The sequence below is a fragment of the Polyodon spathula genome, chromosome 22, assembly GCF_017654505.1.
Source record: "Polyodon spathula isolate WHYD16114869_AA chromosome 22, ASM1765450v1, whole genome shotgun sequence".
Classification (NCBI taxonomy): Eukaryota; Metazoa; Chordata; class Actinopteri; order Acipenseriformes; family Polyodontidae; genus Polyodon; species Polyodon spathula.
This window is the reverse complement of record NC_054555.1, coordinates 24,583,447-24,605,004: the sequence shown is the minus strand read 5'-3', so window position 1 is coordinate 24,605,004 and position 21,558 is coordinate 24,583,447. Positions and strand designations below refer to the sequence as shown.

The window sequence follows — 21,558 nt, the reverse complement described above, 5'->3', positions numbered from 1 at the left end:
ATCGGGAGTTAATGGACTAAACCACCAATAACTTGGTAAAAGATTTGCTATTACTTTTGGTTTCCAATAATACGTTTAGTTACACATAGTGTAAAACTGATTAGGATGAGACATTACTGTAACCGACTGATATGAAAAAAAAACGCGAGTATACTTTCCCTTAATGTGTTCTGTTGTCATGGCGACGTTTACACACTAGGACAGGAACTGAACCTTCACAAAGGACGCAGGATGTGGGTTTATTTTCCGTGGTGACAAATCGGTTTGGGGGATTTTCAATTAATATTAGTTGACTATTGGTCGCACCGTTTTATAAGCAGAGCAGTAGAATATATTTGTGTGAATATATTAGTTTTGAAATGGATGAATGCAAAATTTGAACGTGGAGGATTCTTAATAGTTAATAAGTGCTCGTCTGAATTAAAAAAAAAATGATTGGATGAAAACAGCGCTTCGCAAACTCATTAGTGCGCTATTTTTTGTTTAATAAATGTTGTTATAACTGGACATTCAAGAGGAAATGTTAAAATCGAATGTGTCACAGATTGGAAAGAATACGGTATAGGAATACATGTTTTATAGAATTATTTTAATTGCGTATGTTTCTTTTTATTTACGATGTAAATATCTGGAGCTTTCTGCTTAAATTAGTGCTGCACTACGAGACAACGTGATTTATTTTAAATGTTTAGAAGTAGTTCAAAACAGAATCCATTTTGTAGCTGTACATCAATAGCGAGATAAATAATACATTACACGCAGTGGTACACTGTTGAAAATACACATTCCACACAGTACTTTGAAACAAATACGTTTTTGGTGTTAAATGGTATTATCCTTGCCTACGGATTGCCACAGTTATCCAAACAACGCTGCAGGCTCGATCGTCTATTTAAATTAATGTAGGTAATGTTTTTGTTTTGAGCATAACATTTACTAATACAATCCTGTAAGAAGTGTCAGATTCCTCCTGGACAGCTGCTTAAAATTCCTGAATTCTTCAACTGATTTTTAGACGAATAAATTAAACATCTTTATTGCAAACATTTGCTAAATACAGTAGTTAAGCCCTAATATACACATAAATGTCTAACAGTAGCCTGCCTCCCATGGGCAATCTTCCCCAGTGGTCCCGTGTTGTGTATCTTGATAATGCCCGTTATCCACGACCGTTTACCCGGGATATCCTTCAACCTTTGACTTGTCCCCCTGCTTTTGAACCTGGAAAGTTGTCACACGCACAAGATTGCATGGATCCTGATCAGAGTCGGGCCCCCAAGCTTGAGCAGAGCCTACAGTTCTTGCAACAACAGCACAGTGAGACACTGGAAAAACTGCATGAAGAAATTGAGCAGCTCAGGTGGCAAAATAAAGGTAGGCCGGAACACACCGGTTTAACTTTTTATTATTTAAATGTTATATTTTTGCAAAAGCTATTGGGGAACTTAATGCACGGCATAAAAGACATGAAAAGTTAGATATTTATGCAATTAATAAAACGTGATGGAAACAGTAAAGACACTACCTGAATCTGAAGAATTTGGTGGTACTGTATTTATGGAAAATTGAAAAGTAGTTTTCCATAAGCAAGGTCGTGCAAATTACAAATATTTATATAAGATTGGCGTCTATTTCAGAATGGAAGAATTATATATAATGTACTTAATAAGTTGTTTATACTAGCAGTACACATCCCAATGCTGTTTCATTTAAATTCATGGCACATTGGATAACCAAAGTCAGAATTGTTGACAAAAGGGATGGAAACTGGTTGCCTAGTAACAGAAAGTTAGGATTAAGAAAGTGAAAGAATGTCGTTATGGTAACCTTTTGGTAAGAGGTATACATTTACAGCATGGCCTATTTATACTGATACAAATAACCCCCTGGACAGTGACATGCCATGCCCAGTAGAATGAAACCCTCTCAGTGGTTTGCAGGTGGAAGCTTCCACCTCTGCATCATGTGACTGTCAGGACAGATCTAGTTTTATGGGCTCAATCCTTATCCTAGACCACAGGACACAGCTACAGGATTACACAGTGTAACAATTTTTTTTTTTTTTTGTTCCTGGGTAGTGAGTGTTATTTCCTAATTGCTTATGCCTCAAAAGTATAGAAAATGGCTATTATTCCCCACAAACTTTGCTTTTGTGACCAGGACAGTGATATTTCAAAATATCACTATTTCCAATGGGAAAACGGGCAAATGTGTGTCTTTTCGTTCACATAAAGTCAGAAAAAAACAACATATGAATCCAAATTAATATGTATTTATACTAAAGTAATACAAAAATGACTACAAAAGATTGAGAAGTGAGTAGTTTTTCGAGATTTACGATTATACTGTACTTGACTTTATGTGAACGAAAAGACACACATTTGCCCGTTTTCCCATTGGAAATAGTGGTATTTTGAAATATCACTGTCCTGGTCACAAAAGCAAAATTTGTGGGGAATAACAGCCATTTTCTATACTTTTGAGGCATAAGCAATTAGGAAATAACACTTACTACCCAGGAACAAAAATTGTGTTACATAGTGTTATTAAAGTGGTAATAACTAACCACGTATTTAGTTTAACACACGCTTTCTTTTACATTGACTCTTGTAAAATCCATTTAACACTGCTACTGTAATATAGACTGATGTCCTGTGCAGCAGGTATGAGGACCTGAAGTGCTAAAATGAATGTTGAACTTGACACGAAAATAAGGTTTTATATAATTATAATTAGGTACTTTGGTGAAATATTTGTTATTAATATCCTAATTAGAGATCTGCAAATGTTTTGGAAGTCTTAGTTGTTAACATATTGTAACACGAGCATTCTGAGGTTCTAACCTCCAACACCACAAAATTTATAACCCTTGTTTACAGTCAACTTGTCAACTGATCACAGAAACGACCGTTTAAATTGACACATCTGTAGCCCTACCTGTGACACTGAAAAAGCTGCAGATTATACGTGATGTTTCAACCTTAACCCAGTAATGAACACCAATGCATCTATACTTTGTAGCCTCCAGTTGAGTTGCAAGCCAGCCTCATAAACTCACAGCTACGTTTGTCAGGGTACGTTCTGTGCTGTCAATCACATCTGTTAGTGTTTATGGTTTGATACCAGGGTTAGTCAGTGTTTTAGTTTTTCAGGAATAACCGATTCACCCCAAACTCTATTTGAGCTGCATGACTAACTTTGTCCTGAGATACTGCTGCAAAAGAGGACAAGGTTTGCTCAAAGTGCCATGCCAGCACCTTGATACCTGTAGTGTTTCTTCTAAGATTTCTAATATAGTTTTACATAGATTTCTGTTCATTGTGTTTTGTTACAGATCTACAGTATAAACTAATTATGGAACCAAAACCATACAGAAAAGGTATTTATTTACTTTTCCACAAATCCTCAATTCAAAGTGCAACTTGTGAATTAAACAGTTCTGTGCAACATGACATTGTAAATTCTCTTGGAATCACACTATTATTTGGTATCTGTATTGTTAATGAAACAGTGCCCAATTTCTAATTGAAATTGTGTTTTTCTTCTGCAGAAAGCAGTGCATCGTCCAGTGCCAGTCAAACTCTACCTTTAATTAACCAGTCCAGCAGCAGTCAACACTCCTTGGGTATCCAAACATTTGTATTTTTGCATTGAAATAAGATGTATTTAAACAAATGCAAAACAAAAAAAAAAATCTAGCATTTGCTTCACCTCTGGTCAGCAAATTTAGTTCAAATGACAAACAAGCAGGTCATCTTTTGCATTAACTGAAAATACAAACACAGTTCCACTTAGTGGCCAGTTACTGCAAAAACAAACAAAATTGACAATAATGAAGTCAAAACATCCTTGAAGCACTCTTTTGCTGTATCTTGGAACTACTCAACCTACTGTGAGCTTAGCACATATTCTTCAAGGTGTTATAATCTGTATCTGCGATAAATGTTAAACGAAGAAAAAAAAAACTAGATGTTTTTAAACAGCAAACATGCCTGTTTTCACACTACTCAGGTTCTTCAAGGAGACTCCGAGGACTGCACCAGGAGGTCGAGCCCCAGGGACTGAAAGGAATTTTCTTGGAACAGACAGTGCACAACATGCATCTTCAAAATCTCCCTCCAGAGGCTGTGCAAAAGAGGCAAGATACAGAGCAGCCTTCCATATTACCACCCTGGAACTAACAGGCATGTTTGACTAATATATTATGTATTCAATTAATAATTTGTTTATAGCTTGATTATCTTTATTTGTTGTTGCTGATGTAGCAGTGGAGATGACTCCCCCCCAGCCAATGCACACGCAATTCCCCCCAGCCATGAGCAGAGTCAGAGACTGATCACCTCTCTACATCCCCTGATGATCCAGTACAGCCCCTCCCAAGTGCCACGCCCCCCCACCCTGCAGGAATGTGAGGTCATTATTCGCCAACTATACAACGCCAACAGCATCCAGAGTCAAGAGGTGGGTATGGGAATATACAGTGCACATTATAAACCATTTCTCATTTGTTAGATAAAAGCAACATGTCAAATTTCAGCGCAAAGCCAATTGACCTTGATATTCAACGATCAAACCAATCAAGTTATCTTAATGACAATATTAATTGCTATGCATTTCACGTTTATTGCACGTTCCCAGCTAAAATGTGAACTGAAACTCAACATGAAAAATATAAGATATATCTTTCTACCCCTTTTGTCCTTAACTGGTGCTCAGCTTGTATACAGCACCCTTTGTTATACATAATGCATTGTGAGTGAAGTGAAAACTATCATAAGAATCAGTACTGTCATGCCATTTCCATGTAATGCCCAGAAATGCAAGCTGCTTGTATCTCATCACTATTTAGTATACTGGTGTAAATGTTAATATTTCTGGTTTGTTTCAGATTTTGCGTTTGAAATCTGTTCTGAAGGATATTATCTACAAGAACAAACTGACACCTGACACCTATATTCTAACAAAGGCTTGCCTAGCTCATCACAGGTAAGTTACACCTAGGCTTGATAAACATACAGTGTAGCAAGGTTCATTGAATAACTTAAATTGTCAAAAGAGCATTCAACAACATTGCTGTTTTGTTTTTATCATCATAGAAGTGAGGATGTTACACATTTTCCAAAACTACCTTTAAAGACACTGCCAAAGAAACTGTAAGTCAAAATTATTTGTCAGTCTTTTTTTTCAATTCTTTATTTTAATGCCTGTTTTTAAAGCAAGTTGCTTCCCCCCATTCCCTTTAGGGCTGAAGCACCACTAGCTTTCTCAGAAAGAGTGATCCTGCCTGCTCTCAAACAGACCATTGGAAACAGCTTTGCAGAGAGACAGAAAAGAACACAAGCTTTGCAGAAAAGCAGGATCCGAAGAGCTGTGCTTTAACAAATGAATACTGCGATGTTTTGTTTAACAGAATCCAGAATGTTAATTCTTGCATCTTGAACTTTATGCATAGACTACACATTAAAATACTGCCTGATTATAATACAATCTGTATTTCATTCTCACATTATGACTTAAGGATCAGGTGTTAAATGAAACATTTTCATCACTGAATAAATGGTGCTAACTATTTTATTTTACAGTCACTTTTAGAGGTGTACATCACAGCATTTACCGGTAACAAAGGATTGTTTTTGGATTAAAATGTTTGGGTGGAATGACCTTTATGAGAACAATGTTGTGCGCCGTCACATCAGAAAAGAAAAAAATCCAGGAGATCCGAGTGTACTCTCTTGAGATCACGAGTGAGGCTTCATTTTACTTTTGCGTCTCTCACGATAAATCCGCAAGAGTGACTGTTGTTCTTGCTGTTTTTGTTGTGATTTTAAACACGGAGTAACACTGGCTACAATTATTTTTTTGCTCAATGACAGACTTTTATCCATACTAATAAAACACTAATAAACAACATGACAAATACTATTATTTTTTTAAAGAGAGACATGCTTTTTTAGATAATTCCAAAGAAAGGCTTCTGCACTCCAATGTTTAGCCTCCATGAGGTGCAAACCATAAGGCTATGGTATATAAAAAAGAGAAAGTCGTCTATGTGGACTCACGATTACTTCTTCCAGTTTTCAAATCAAGTCCACCAAGACATATATACTTATTACTTACCATTTCCATAACTGGAGAATGATATGTTTGGGTGCTTTATCTCAGTGCGCTTCATAGACACAGAACACCTCCATCAATTTCAAAACAAACAGCACATATGTGTTCTTGGGGTTTCCAAGAAAGAAACACTTGCAGTCTTTGCTGTCTGGATCAGATTCAAGCCAATCCTCCCACTGTGTGCACCCTGTGTTGATGATTTATCAGCTCTTAATTCTCTTTTCATGTAACGCTCAGTGTACTTTTGATCCTTTGCATATCTGGAGAAAAAAATATGAATCTGCAAACTATAGAATAAGTATTTATTTAATAATCTACCAGGATAGTTTCAGAAGACAGGTTCATATAAAAAAAAAAAAAGTTTATAAACTTGCACACTGCATGTGAAAGAAAGAAGTATACACTTTATAAATTCTTCATCACAATATTCTATATGGAGGACGGGGGTCATTTTACTGCCCTGTGTATACATTCTCAGTACAAACAATCAATTGCCATGATTTTTTACAAGCCAACTTAACAGATCAGCACTATGCTGCTGACAAGCAGGCCTGCCTTACACTCTGTGCCCACGTGCTGAGAAGTGCAGTTACTGAGTGCTTGTCAGGAAGCTGAAGAAGTTTGGATGTCATGTTCCGATGAACTGTTTGCAAGAAGGGGTTTGCTTCTATAAGAAAAATCAAAAACATAAAATTACAAAGTGAAATTATAAGGGACATGTTTATGAACTTCTTTTTATAAGACACAATTCTCATAATTAATAGTATGAGCATTTTCTTACTTGACAAGTGATATACTGGAAAAATAAATCAAGTTAGAAGCTGCCAGAAAGGGTTCTTTACCATAGTGCTGTGCATCATCTGACCATTGTGGACTCTGCTCTGGATAATCTGCTGGGATGCTCAACTGGAGTGGAGGAACACTGGGAAGATTTTTATCATCTAGATGAAAAATAATACAAAAATCATAAGATCTTAATTTATGTGAGATTCCTATAGCTTTCATTATATATATATATATATATATATATATATATATATATATATATATATATATATATACATACACACACACACACACACACACACACACACACACACACACACACACACAAGCTTACTGTATCTGTATTGCTACTGGCATAAACATTAAGCTATTAACCTTCAGAACATAACTAACCAAGAACAAACTAGTCAACACGTGCCAATCTCTTGTTATTTTAAAAGCTGCAAGCAAAGTCAACATATACAAGTGGTGCCTACAAAAGAAAGAAAACAACTAAAAACATTTTTTTACTGTACACGCATTCAATTTCTGATCTTAATGACGGCTTAATTTACAATGAGTTATAATCTGATGCTCACCTAATTTACAAATGAGATGAACAGTTCCATTGTTGCTGCAGTGGGAAGGGTCAAGATTGACGAGGAATTTCGGATTTAGCCGGGCTACTTCCCCTTGCAGGATATTTGGGATTGTCTGCCTTTCATCGTCTTCATGTTTCCGTTTCCGAGCAGAGATTACTGGGCCCCTGCGATACAGACAGTCCATTCAGCTTGACTCGGTTGAAATTCTTTTAAAACCTAACCATATTTTTTATCCATGTTGCTCTCTATAGTCATCTCCAAGTACTGTAAAAGCATACAGGTTCTAAAGCAAATCAATAGCCATTAGAAATGTTCTATGTTCCAAATCAAAAGCAACCTGGGGGGGGGGGGGGGAACGGGACAACAGCTTTGTTCAAATGACTGACATGAAAGGGTTAATTTTTCTTTTATATGGCACTATTGGGTTGTAATAAAAATAAACTCCAAAAAAATAAACAAAAAGACCTAATTTATCAATAATCAAACAGTAACGTTTACATGATTGGAGGTCCGTGAATAGCGGTCATGGCAGGTGCAAAGGTGCGGTAGAGGGAATGGTTGAAGACAGGAGAGCGCATATTTGTCAAGACGGCATCCAGCAGGGGCTGGCACAGGTACTGCTGCTTCGTACTGGGCACTGGCGGGGGAGGAGGTGTTGGCTGCAACACAAAACATTTACAGTGGAAGTAAATGCCAAATGTGGCCACGATTTCAAAACAATCAACTAGTAATAAATAAATAAAATAATTTTTAAAAGCCAGTGCAACTCACCACTGCCATATCATTCTTCAGCTTTTCAAGAGCGATTTCACACTTCTGCAGAGTTTTCAGTGGACAGCTGTAAGAGAAGTCACAAATGTTTTTAAATTTACATTTTAGATAGATACTTTACATACTAGATCTTTAAAAGAAAATCCCAAAGACACATTCTTTCACCATCTGGTTGCAGAATTTGGAATTTGCTTGTTACTTCAAGAGATCATTATTTCATTGTTTGATCTTTACAACAGAAATGAGTGCAAGTATTATAAAAACCAAAAACAAAAAACAGTGCTTTTCATGACTGCCCAAATGTAATATGTTTTATTAAAGCTAATCTTGTAGCTTTGTCTGTCCTAAAATCTCTAGTGCCTCATGCTGCCAAGCACAGTCTTACTGTTTCAAAGACCACCACAAGCCTCTCCCAGATCTTACCGCTTTGAAGGGTCAGTCAGAATATCCAAAAGACTTTTCATCTTACTGAGGTCTTTCTTCCTGTCTGTCAACAAGATCAAAAGAATAAAATACACAATTAAATGATGAATGAAAGGAAACACCAGGTTCCCACTTTCTAATTCAATAATAAGGCAATGACATCTTATAAACTATAAAATAATTTAAAAATAAGCATGCTGAAATTCTTCCTGTTGGTTACTATTTTAAAAAAAGTTAAACAATTACATGACTAGTGAAATGGGTCTTCGCTGTCAAATGAATTCCACATCCTCTCTTTGGCATGGTAGAAAATCTTTAGTTTTGACTCAAATATATCTGACTGAAATCTTTTCTGTGGCAACTACTAAAACAGCTATTTAAAAAGGTACATAAAGCATTTATTCACTCAAAAAACTGTCAAGAGTGTTTGAATATGTGCTGGCTGTTGTGCTATAGCTATGTGCATGCATGCCATTTAAATGCTAAAGCTGCATTGCTGATAGTGCCTAGAGCCATGTGGCCAAATAACATTATGATCTACAGCAGGGGTCTCCAACCCTGGTCCCGGAGAGCTACTGTGGCTGCTGGTTTTCGTTTCAACCAATCTCTCAGTTACTTAATTGAACTAATTATTGGCTTAATTAGTTAAGATTAACAGGTGTTCCAGATCTTTAGCCACTGATGATGTAAAGACACCTATAAAACCTACTGGATAGGGGCTGTCCAGGACCAGGGTTGGAGACCCCTGATCTACAGGGATCAAAACAATGCAAAAAGAGGAGTTGAGATGATCTATGTTGCAAAATTCTACAATACAATAATACAGATCTGAGGATCACAAGACGTCAAGTAAATACCGAAGTTAAAGAAATCCTGTATACAGCACTAATGACACACACAAGCTACATCTGCAAATGCTGTACACAAACTGAATGCAGGAGCTTCACCCACCTTCATTTTTATCAATCTTGTTAATCATCCTCCTGAGAGGTTCAATGTACTTTGATAACTGTTTGAGCTTCTCCAGGTACTGCTGTTCCTCCGTTTGTGATGAGCTGGCAGGACTCATAACTGAACCGGGGTTACCTGGAAAATAAGACACACAAATAAGAGACACAAAATCACATGCAATATTTAAGCCATAATGTCCATACATCAGGCACAGCCAGCATTCAATCTGGCTCATTTAACTACAGGGCAATATTTTCTTCGGTGCCAAGTTCATAAAATGGCAGTACATGTGTGTTTTGGTTTGAGTTTTGAACACTGGAGTTAAGTGTAGTGTTCCAAGCACGGGATGACATCTGTACACACGATAAGATTTACTGGAATTTTGACAGATACTTCACAGTGATTGGTTGATTTTTGATTTATAATAAGTCATATTAGCCGTGTATAGTATCCAGGTACCTGGAGTGTTGAGTGGTCCTGGCGAGGGCACGCTGAAGTTCTGTGGTGTGCGCGCTGTGGCCGGGCTTTGGGAGGGCTGTGGGGAGGGACTGGGAAGGAAACCCCCTGGAGATGGAGCCGGTCCGGAGCTGAAACAGAAACAGCCCACCAGTGTCTGAGAAGAGCTCCAATACGAGTCTAGGAGTTCCATTAAAGACGACAAACAACCCTCTGATTTGATATTAGCAATTTTAATTTTAAAAAGGTAATTGTCTTGATTTGGCAACTCATAACAATGACATATCCATTTGACAGCGTAGTGAAAGAAAGTGAATGAGACTGTGCAACTCCTAGGGTTGTCCAGATTCCTGTAAGGACTTAAAACAAGAAAGGAAGAACTAAATTCTTTGGGTTTAAACTTAGCACTCACAAGTGAAACTATTTATTTGTTTTAAATACTAAATTTGTGGCGTCATTTACCTGACGGAGTTGGGCTGGGAGGTCGGAGGTTGAGGTGAAGGCTGTGGCTGTGAGGGAGGTGGCATCGACTGGGGCGTCGATACCTGCTGTACCGGAGAGGGGGACGACATCATGGTGATACTGCTTTGACTCACCTGAGAACACAAACCAGTCAAATAAATACAGAGCGGACTGGAAAGAAAAAATGGGTCCGATGAAAATCAGCAAGCCAGGCAAAAGAAATTAAGTGATTCCACTTTTTTTTCTTTTGTTACAGACCAAGGAATCCACAGAATTAACACTATTGTCAATGTTACAAATTATGACTGTGCAGAATCAACACTGTTGATAATGCACTGATCCCGCTACAGATGTACATGTACAATTTTAGACATTTGCTAGATAAGGACGCGCAATGTTCTTTATTAAAAGGTACAAAAGAGAAGGAGTTTCTATTAAAAGTAAAAAATTATTTGGCACCCGGCGCAAGCATTTTAGAAAGTGAAAAAAAACTAAATATTTTAACTGAATTTCAGTACTGGCCACATTTACTGTACTCTAAAAGAAGTCTAGTACAATCTAGAAAAAATAACTGTACACAACAGGCTAGTTAACCAGTCCCTGTCGTGGGTATACCCCTATACAACTGTGGCAATCAGTGCAACACAAAACAAAAATTATACAAAATGGCAATGATTTCATTACCAGAAAAAAACTCTTGTCGTTTATACTCAAGCATCATTTCACAGCCACATACCAAACCTATGATGTTAATGCCACTAAATGGACTTACTGTAAGTTTGAGAAGAAAAAAATAAACACAGACAGACACACACACAGCATTTGTTTTTTTAAATAAGCAGGATTCAGAAATGCATCAACTTTAATGTGCAGCCTAAAACATCCTGTTCCAGTAACTAAGGAAGAGCTTTTCTGTCCCAAACCATTCTTTTAAACAAACAGCTGTAATGAACCTATGGCATTACCTTAGATATAGATCATATTTGTTAAAATGCCAACATTACTAACTAACAAAACAGGTACTAGCAGGAGGTGCCTCACCCTCCACATTATTGACATTTGCAGTACTTAGCCATTTCAAACCCTTTAAAATTCATTATGCAATCTGTAAAGTGGAAGACACAGCCATGCGAATAGTAAATAGTTTTATACAATCTCACTTGGTTTCAACCCAGGCACTTCATATGCAACGCATCTGTTTGCCAAAACAGAAATGGCTACTGCTAGGATCAAGGGTTTAATACACAAAACAGCTTGACAAACTGGGACGCTTTTAATAGAAATAAACGTACAGTAGTTAAAAGACACTACACCGAACCACACTTTCCTGTGATATAAAAGAAACATATGCTTCGGACCAATCATGCGCGAGCCACTGCAAGGTTATACAAAACAGACAAATGATATTTTAAATTGTGAAAGCTACTTACAGTGGCATCCGTGTTCTATATGCCAATGACCAGCAGATTGACTGCAATCTATTGTTTTGTCGCCGTGTGCAATACACAATGGAAATACCTGTGGCATTTGCTGTCCTCCCAAAGGAGCGGAGTTTTGAGGCACTGCAGAGGCTGCGGCCGCGCGGGGTAACCGTGGCTGTATTTGCATCCCACCTCGAAGCATATTAGGGGACATCATCTTGGAGGACAGAGGGACAACAGACATGTAATAGCAAAACAAGAAACGCAGTGCATTGCAGGAATGGAAGGAAGCACATGCATGCATAGATATCCTACATGACAAACTGAGTGCAATATGGGGGTCTGATGATCTTGAAATTTAGATCTGTGTTGAAAGGAAAATAAAAGGGCTAGGAAAATATTTATTAAACGACCAATCAGTTACAGTTATGATGGCAGCTAACTAAAAAAAAAGTGCTATTTTGAAATAAATGGAAAGTTTATCCTAAAGGACTCTGATCATTTATACTACTTATTTTACAACATTTCTCAGCTAATAATATGCTTAACTATTTTGAGGTATGAATAGATTTGAAAACATTTTATAAGAATAGTTGTTTCTTAATTTGCAATTGTTTTTATAGCCTACCAGCTGGGTTATATTTGTGGTCTAAATTTGGTGTTGTGTGTGAGGGGGTGTGATCTTCTACAATGAATGTTTACTGATGTACAGCAGAAATTATAAAATGATAGGCCAAGGTTCTAAAAGTATGCATGTGCTTTTAGTTTAAGAAAAAAAGGCACAAAATAAAAGCAACACCCAGAACAGAAAAAAAGAACTAATAAGGAAAGAGAAGGACTGAAAGTCAAACTCTGTGTCTCTATTAGTTTATAATAGCAATACAAATGCAGTGATATCTAGCAAAATATATTTTTGTAACACAGGAAAGCATGCAATAGCAGACAAGAAAAAAAAACAAAAACAAAAAAAAATGCATATAACATTCTCATGAAGCACAGGTGCATGCCATGAAGCATGGTGGGAAGAGTACAATGGATCTCAATCCAGCCATAGTTAAAGGACTTGTCAAAACGCAGAGCAACTCCACTTCCAAGGTCACCAGGTGTGAAGTTATCGTTCAATGTGCTGCATGGTTAGCTTTGTGACCCAGCCCCACTTCGCAACAGCCACAATTCATTAGAGCTACTGTTACACAAAGTCTGCAGCGGAAACCGCATCTATTGTTCAGCAGTTTCTATGTGTGCCTTTCCAACCTGGGCTGCAAAATTTAATTAAATTGGTAAAACAGATCTTGGTACCAAATGAAAAACAGATCCAGATGGTAGAACAGAATGTGACAACGCTTTATATTCAAACCCAATAAGCTGCAGCTACAGAGAGGGTTACAAATTAACCAAGTTAGGCCCACAGCTGCAACGGTGCACATTACGTGGTAAATATTGTTTCAGCAATCTATCAATGTAACTGTTCAAACCCATTTGACAAGCTTTTTTCTCTCTAACTAATTGAGACATGCTACAGGAAACTCTAACTAGGTCCCGAGGTGCACAGCTGTGTGCTCATAAGATACCAAAAGCTGCAAATTCATTTAACGCTAGATTCTTCTAGTGCCCAGACCATAGCCATCTATTCACTATATAGGAATGTAAAAATTAGGGAATAATTTGTCGCTCCCCCCCACTCAAAAAAAAAAAAAGAAAAATTTAATCCATGGATCATCTTGAACAGATGGTTAGTTTGCAACATCAATACAAATGAATTAGCACCTGTTTTTTTTATTTATTTTTTATTTCCATTTGTACCTGAAGAGACTTGAGGTTTTGAAAGCCTGTGTTTGCATATCAGTTAATCTAAAAAAAAATTTAAAAAAAACCACAAAACTGTATAACCTCTTCAGATCTAATATTAATTACTTTGATTAAAAAAAAAAAAAAGTAAAATAATGAATTAGCAGTGATCAAGTGATTGCCAACATGTCTCCACTTTCCACACTTAACTTATGCGTCAGCTTCAAACCCTTTTTTTGCATAAATCAATTAAAGATTGCTGTAGGGTTTTAGGGAACATACCATATGAAATGAACACTTTTGTTATGGTCTCCAACACATATAACACAGTGCTCATATAACCCTGCAAATATGAAATCAGTACCACAAATAGAAGCAGAGACACGAAGCAACGACAGAGCAGCAGAAACACTGTCTAATTACTGCAGCAAAAGATCACTTATCTTGTACAATAACCACGATCGAATTTGACCACGAGAATCATAAAATGCAGTAGTGTATTTAGCATGAAGCCAATATCATCCAGAAAACAAAGACACACAAGCATAATATGGCAGCCACCTTAGGTCATCGGTCAACATGAAGATTTTGCCAGAGGAGTTACCATAACATTGAAAATATTAGTAGTTGAAATTGGGGCAGTGGACTGACAAGATTATACAAGCCCCCGTCACGGGCACCTGTTCTTGATCTCTGACAGACGGTGGGGTCAGAATCTGCCATTCATATATAAATCACTGGGGAAAATTAACATCAGATAAATCAGCAAGCTATTTTAAAACCACATATCAGAATGTAAACCATAATATAAAACAGGAGTTTTAATAGCCAGAAAGGAATAACACACTGTCATTCATAAAAAAGGTCCTTACATTAGTGGCAATTACCTTAAATACATGGTGGTAATTGCTGACAATTGTGTGCAGCCTTCTTTCACCTCAGTGTACTAGCAGCACCATCATGCAAAGTCCAGGAAAGTGGTAGCATTCGATAACATAAATTAAAGTAACATATACTTCAACTTCAAATGCACCGACAACCCAAATGTACTTTCCATAGAAAACCTGATTATCACTTCCAGCGTTAACGCAAGAGTGCTTGTACCACAAACATAACATCAACTTCTTTTTGTGCTTCACAATGTTAAGTCCAGGTGTTTTTTTTATCTTGCCATTTATCACTGTATTACTATACATAGAAAAGCCACCAGTTACCCCACTACCATGCTAATTAGAAACATGCATTCACTACAGGCCTGCACCAATCACACCTTCCTCTATGAGCCACCCTTACCTGTCCAGGAGCTCCTCCTGCTGCTAGCTGTGCCTGTGCAACTTGCTGGGCTTGGTGTTGAGCCTGTTGCTGAGCTGCCTGTTGTGCTTGCTGCTGCTGCTGCTGCTGCTGAACCATTTGTGCACGAGCCTGTAACTGTCCAGAACAGTGTAGAATTACTGATTTGATGTATATTTATATTCTAGTGTATTGCAGTGGTCATGAAAGAATGGGACCTGAATCAGCACCTCCCTTGAGCAGAGCCTGCCGCTCACATTGTTCCATGATTTCAGAATTATTAACGCTGTGGTCTGTCAGAGAGGGCCAAGCTCAGACCACCAAACTCACATCACTTATAGCCTAAGCAATACTGAAACCAAAGCTTCGAGGTGTTTTGGTTTTTTTTTTTTTTTTTTAAAGCTTGAAGACTATCGGGCCACTAGCTGTGCCGATTACAAAAAAGCTTTTTTTGAACAGATATGAAATTACGATAAACAACTCTTACTGTTCTTGAGCTGCTTCTCGTAAACATAAATGTCTCATTTTTGTCACAAGTAGGTGTATGTATTTCAACAAGTAACATATTTGCATTCAACTTATTTTTAGTTTTTGTTACAATTACAGGACAGTCAGATATGAAGAAAGCAGGCATGCACGCTAATTGATTTTTTTTTTTTTTTTTTTTTTAAAGCAAACAATGAAAAGAGTTAATAAGTGCAGAAGCTAGTTAATGCCCAACACTGTGCTACAGCTGTTCTACGTAGATACACTTTTTTTTGCTGCTTATTCTCTAGGCTTAATCAGATAAAATTGCCTAGTTTTACCTGCATGGCTTTTAACTGCTGCTGCTGCTGCTGCGTGAGACCCCCAGTTTGGCCTGGCTGTCCTTGTATCTGCCCTGCTAGGGATTGAGGTTGGGGCACCATGGTTTGCTGCTGGGACTGTGGTGGCAGCTGAGCTTGCTGGGGCTGGGGGGCTTGTTGCTGCTGTGCCATTTGCTGCATCTGCTGCTGTATGGACTGAGGCGGCTGCTGCTGCTGGTGCTGAGACTGTTGCATTGGCTGCTGCACCTGCTGCTGTTGCATTGCTTGCGCCTGTGCCTGCTGCTGCTGCTGCTGTTGCATTGCTTGCGCCTGAGCCTGCTGCTGCTGCTGCTGCTGTTGCTGTTGCTGGAGCTGCTGCAATTGTGCAAGTTGCTGCAGTTGCTGATGCTGTTGCTGCAATCTTGGAGGAAGCATCTAAAAAGAAATTGCAGAATGCCAAAGGTTTTTTTGTACATTTAACTGCAATTGAAAAGCACTGTGTGTGTGTGTGTGTGTGTGTGTGTGTGTGTGTGTGTGTTGGGGGGGGGGGGGGGGGGGGAGTTAAAAGGCACAAACTTTTTTTTTTTTTTTTTATTATATAAAAGAGCTGAAGCAAGAAGTGATGCCTCCGCCCTCCAGCCCTACCATTCCAGACCTTTTTCAGAAACTAACATTTCAAAAGGATGAATTGCACAAATTGAGAATACTGTTTTATACAAAAAATGTCTCAAACTGTATTTTTAGAGGACCAATAGTAGTCATAAGCAAAATATTGCATGGAACACTTTGTTTCTTTAAATCCAGTCTGATCACAGCAGCCCTAACACACCAAGTCCCCACATGACTTTGGAACTACTGTACTGTATATTGGAACTGGGATGAGATTGCTAGAAACAGATGGAGTGAGACAGATTTCTTTAATATTTTTGTTGGTCTAGATCAAGCTTACTGTAATCTAGGCAACTGCCACAAGAGATCAGTGCATTAAAAAAGAGCATTAATTTAAAAGCTAAATCTAAGAGAGTTTGCAAAGCAATCTGCTATCTACGTATTTGGCGTCAGCTATTAATCAACACACCAGCTAAAGCAAAGCTGCACAGCTAGCGGCTAAAGCAGAATATATGTAATTTGTTAGAAAAACCAATAACTGATTGAATGTATAACTTGTCCGAGGTCATCCGGACTTAGCCTGACAAACTAGTGTTCACAGTATTGAAGTGCCTTTTAGTGCCAATGTGATCAAGAACTTTGATTAAAAAAAAAAAAAACTTGACAAAGCAAAATAAAATAATGGCTGGAGATCGAAGCAAACAATACAGACGAGTGCTTGTGCTGTCATGGAAGGCAGTGCTAAAGATAGAACACAACAACGCATTTGCAGGTACGGTGCACAGATTTGAAGAATTGGCCCAGGTAGCCATTATTGTAGCGTACACTGCAGCACCAATAATAGCTTAGTGGAAACTTTGCAAAATAAAATCTCAAGCATTCATTACCTGTTGCTGTTGGTTTTGTTGTTGTTGCTGCTGCTGCTGCTGCATTTGCTGCAGCTTGAGTATGTGTTGCTGCTGCGCTTGAAACTGTTGCTGTTGCATGGCAGACTGTTGCTGCGCTTGAAACTGCTGTTGCTGCTGTTGTTGCAAGGCTGCCTGCTGCTGCTGAAACTGCTGCTGATGCTGTTGCTGTTGTGCTAACTGCTGCATCTGGAGCTGATCTACAATGGAAAAGGATGAGGCTGAATGTAATGGAATTGTATGTGTTATTGCATCTGTACACAGCTAATATCTACTGTATAGCAGGTGGTAGTGACAAAAACAAAGCAGCAAAGCCAAGCCTTGTCTCTGTATCAATGCTAGAAGGGATCTTAAATCCATGAGATTAATGTAAGCACCTCAGAAGCATAGCACATAATGGTATTTACTACTTCCTTAATGGTTTTCAAGCAAAAGGCATACAATTTGCCTCATATATGTGCAAAGCACAATAAAAAGAAAGTACAATTGTTTCATTTAGCTAGGATTCTCACAATAGTTTAAAGGGACTGTAAATAAAGAGTGTGCTTGTTGATTAATCTCACACAGCACTTTACCTGCATTTGCATTACATTCAAAAAGCATCATTTCAAAGACCTAGAAGGAAGTGTGTGAATAAGCTAGAGAACCAAGTCAGTACTTCTACAATTGCTTAATGGGCTCTATCCACCAAGAGGGCTTTGTTTTGTTTTTTTTCTAATTGAAAAGTGTGGTATCTCTTACAGTATGTCTGCAGTTTCTTGCCACTTACTTTGCTGTGCAGCGTTAGCAACTCCTTGTAAGCCGTGAGGTGGCATCCCTGATGTCCCTGGCTGCGTCTGCCCAGACAGCATCTGCTGGCTTATCTGTCCGAGCCCAGTCATCCCGACTCCTTGAGGCCGCACCATTCCCATTCCAGCCGCCCCACCGGGAGGACCCCCTGTCAGGTTCTGTAATGCGTTCATGGGGTCTGGGGTAATAAGATGATAGAATAATTTGTTTTACAAGGCTGATCAGACCAAATCATTTCCAGCTTGGACACCGTAACTAATAGCCATCCAAGCTGATATTTATTAACTTATATACATTTATTAAGCATTTTGAGCTCATCATGCCCTTTACAGTAAAGACCTTAATGAAATCGGCCGTTTGTCTAATATTGCCACACTGTTAGATCTCCAAAAATACAATATGAAAAAAAGGATTACTTACCACCTTGGCCTTGGGCCTTCTTATCTGAAAAAGAAAGGTGCAGTGTCTCAACTGGAATATAATTGGTACAATAAGTCATTGTTTTATATATTTAAAAAAAAAAGTTTCCATTGCAAAGCAAGCTTCTGGAATTTTTACTGTACAAGTACAAAAAACTAAGCCAAATTGCATTTTAAACAGTACTTACGAATGTCTCTGAAGTGAATAATTAGTCTTGCCACCAAGGACAGATATTCCTCCTGTTTCAAAGTAAAACAAAAACAAAATATTGGAAAGCATTATTGGCAATGTTTGTTTTTTTGTATAGGAACATCAAAGAACCACATTTAGTAGTAGATTCAGGCAGTTATGCAATAATCCACTAAAGACTTTCAACACCCAGTTTATGGCACATGGTCTTCTGACTCACACCACAAGTGATGCAATTTCTGTGCAATAAAATATACGGTCATCATTTTCATTGGCAATACAAAGGATACAGCAAATGTGGCAACTAATGTATCAGAGGAATGGAAAAAAAAACACATAGGGAAACACAGCCTAAATAATAGCCACCAAAGAGTTTGGCATCCAAACACAAACATTTAAACTTTTTTGACAATACAAAACTAGAAGCAGACGATCTCGCTTAATGCAATACCAATAAACCGTGGCAGACTAGAACCTACAATCTTTACAAAATGTGTTTTGGTAAAAACAGCTTTAAAAAGGAACTTAGTCAAATTGCTCAAGTTAAAGCACTATTGTAATTAGACAAACTGTGATTTGCGTTTGTTTATTTTACTCAAAATTAACTGGCAAGGAGCAGGGATTTGATTCATTCCTTATTTTACTATGTTTAATCAGACACTTCTGTATTACCTGTGCACTGTGGCTAATCAAGCTGGTATTACAACCTGAAATGGATGAAACTACTATGCAGTGTTTTTTATTTCCATCCCTGCAGAGTACTCACCCTTGATTTAGCTTTCATGAAGACGTGGTTTTCCATGTCATTGCTGGACTTATTGTGAGCGGTCCCTGCTTTACGCATCGCCTCTTCACTGAAATAAACACCCATCAGAAAACAACGTTAAATCAAACTTAAATTACAGCAATTGCAGTCCTTTACGTGCCTTTAATATTGCAGTGGCTTAGGACAGACTCAAATATCCAATCTGTTATACATTCTGTATTTCTCTAAAATCGTTTTATACTGTAACTGCTTGAATCATTTTATTATTCAGAGCGGATTTATTTGTTAAGGGTCCATTTTTAAAATTAAATTCTATGCAACTATTCTAATAGATTTGTAAACTGCGGAAGCCAATATGGATTTACAAAAATCTCAAACTAGAATTGACTGTTTGCAATCCACCACTTTACAGAAGTCAGTGTAAAATGCTGCCTATACAAAAAGATTAAACTACTAAAAAGGGGTATTTAAAATGTAAAGGGCCGATGTGCTCATAGCTTAGGAATTCAATAAAACAACTATAAAACATACCACGGCTAAAGAATGTAATCTCTTACTGGGTATTTTACCACCTCCAAAAACCGTAATACATACAATTACTGTTGAATACATGTGATGCGACAAATAACCATTAATTAATTTAAATAGATAGCATTAGCTATTCCACTCCATCCATTTTAGTACAACCACTATGAATCACAGCACTGTCAACATGACAGGCATTTCAAACGCTATCATCGCCGGTCTTGGTAATTAACTGATACAGTAAAACTGGTGTACGACAGTAGCACAAACACGATTTCTTGCCATCTACCACCAGTCTTTATTCCAAGCAGCAGGAAAACGTTTTACAAATGAAGTTAATTCAAGTTCACGGTTTCAACACACGAATCAAAAAGTTGTAATGTTGACTGCCGTGAAATCAATCGTGCTTTGTGCTTCTCGTTAACCCGTTCGTTACACTTCTACACGTGTCTACATAAGTTGATATTTATTAAAATTATCAAACATTTCCGCAGTCGACTTTATATTGACGAAGAGAGCGGTGCGGTTTCGCAATAAATGATGCTTAAAGAGGGACAGTGCGAGCGAGGGATCGCAAGTCATAACCTAAACCACCCCCGCTTTTCGGCTGTGAGGTTGCAAGCAACGCCGAGGCTGCTATCACGGCCTGAAAGCGCCAGTTCCCGGCTGGTATTTCAATCGCTTCCTTGTCTAGACTCCCGGCTACCTGCGTTTCGAACATTACCAATAGTATACAACAAACCACGGGAACTTACATCTGTCCTACCACTTTCTGTCGGAAAGCGAGACTCCTCCAGTCGCTGTCCGCTCCAGGATCCATCACGGCGTTGCTGTTTGTTGGGGGAGAGTAAACTGGGAGACTGGATGCGAAACAAGACGCAAAGGATTGTGGGCTTGCAGTGTTAACCTGTTTGTCCGGAGCCCAGATTTGAAAAACAGAACAAAAGTAAGGGCCTTACATTTCGACCGAGTCGAAAAGTAAGGATGCTAAAGTCTGCCTTATCAACGAAAAATGCAGAGTCATTCTTGAGAGATCATTATGTTCAATGTATCCCGGGTTGTTACATAATACCATATCAAACAACGATCGACAGTGTAATGTTAACTCACCTGTGTGTTTGTTTTTTACTTTCCCAGTAGATAAGGTGGCCACTTTTAACAGAACTGTAAGTATCCACCAGTAAAACCGCAGTGTTTTTAAAACTGCTATTCTAGTAATTTCAAAGACACTCAAAAGACAGCTTATTTATTATGTGTTGTTTTAGGTGCTGAGCGCCAATTGCCTTTGAACGTATCTGAACTGCAATGCGAATAGTTGCTTATGTTGATGTTTTTGTTCAATGCGGTTTTAAGAAAGATTATGCTTTGCATTTGTGAAATTTAACAGCAAGCTGACACTCAACTCCATCCCACATATACAGAGTACATGGTGTTATTAATTCGATTTGATAACTTGGGGATAGTTTGGCTACATGCTTCCACTAGTCAGGAACCGTTCAATAGATAGAATTCAAAGTTTATACAATG

At 38.0% G+C, this 21,558-nt stretch overlaps 2 protein-coding genes across 5 annotated transcripts; one reads left to right on the top strand and one right to left on the bottom strand.

Annotated features, from left to right (window-relative positions):
* Positions 1 to 217: 217 nt before the first annotated feature.
* Positions 218 to 6,190, top strand: si:ch211-222n4.2 (uncharacterized protein LOC101885505 homolog). The gene is made up of 8 exons (XM_041223524.1): positions 218 to 1,374; positions 3,335 to 3,379; positions 3,551 to 3,625; positions 4,012 to 4,138; positions 4,266 to 4,461; positions 4,889 to 4,986; positions 5,097 to 5,153; positions 5,244 to 6,190. The coding sequence occupies exons 1-8, from the start codon at positions 1,086 to 1,088 to the stop codon at positions 5,377 to 5,379; spliced, it is 1,023 nt and encodes a 340-aa protein (XP_041079458.1). The 5' UTR covers positions 218 to 1,085; the 3' UTR covers positions 5,380 to 6,190.
* A 255-nt stretch (positions 6,191 to 6,445) lies between these two features.
* On the bottom strand, positions 6,446 to 21,053 carry LOC121297285 (mediator of RNA polymerase II transcription subunit 15-like). Of its 4 annotated transcripts, none has more exons than XM_041223521.1 (18): positions 20,787 to 21,052; positions 19,507 to 19,594; positions 18,739 to 18,790; positions 18,552 to 18,575; positions 18,112 to 18,309; positions 17,325 to 17,542; positions 15,850 to 16,263; positions 15,047 to 15,175; positions 12,063 to 12,182; positions 10,545 to 10,678; positions 10,086 to 10,213; positions 9,627 to 9,761; positions 8,676 to 8,739; positions 8,253 to 8,319; positions 7,980 to 8,140; positions 7,479 to 7,645; positions 6,957 to 7,055; positions 6,446 to 6,781 (listed from the first exon to the last, which is right to left on the bottom strand). In XM_041223521.1, the coding sequence occupies exons 1-18, from the start codon at positions 20,849 to 20,851 to the stop codon at positions 6,645 to 6,647; spliced, it is 2,400 nt and encodes a 799-aa protein (XP_041079455.1). In that variant the 5' UTR covers positions 20,852 to 21,052; the 3' UTR covers positions 6,446 to 6,644. The 4 variants fall into 4 exon arrangements, with proteins under 4 accessions (XP_041079455.1, XP_041079456.1, XP_041079454.1 ...); XM_041223520.1 differs by having other exon boundaries at positions 6,447 to 6,781; positions 15,047 to 15,181; XM_041223522.1 differs by lacking the exon at positions 12,063 to 12,182 and having other exon boundaries at positions 15,047 to 15,181; positions 20,787 to 21,053.
* Between the last annotated feature and the right edge of the window lie 505 nt (positions 21,054 to 21,558).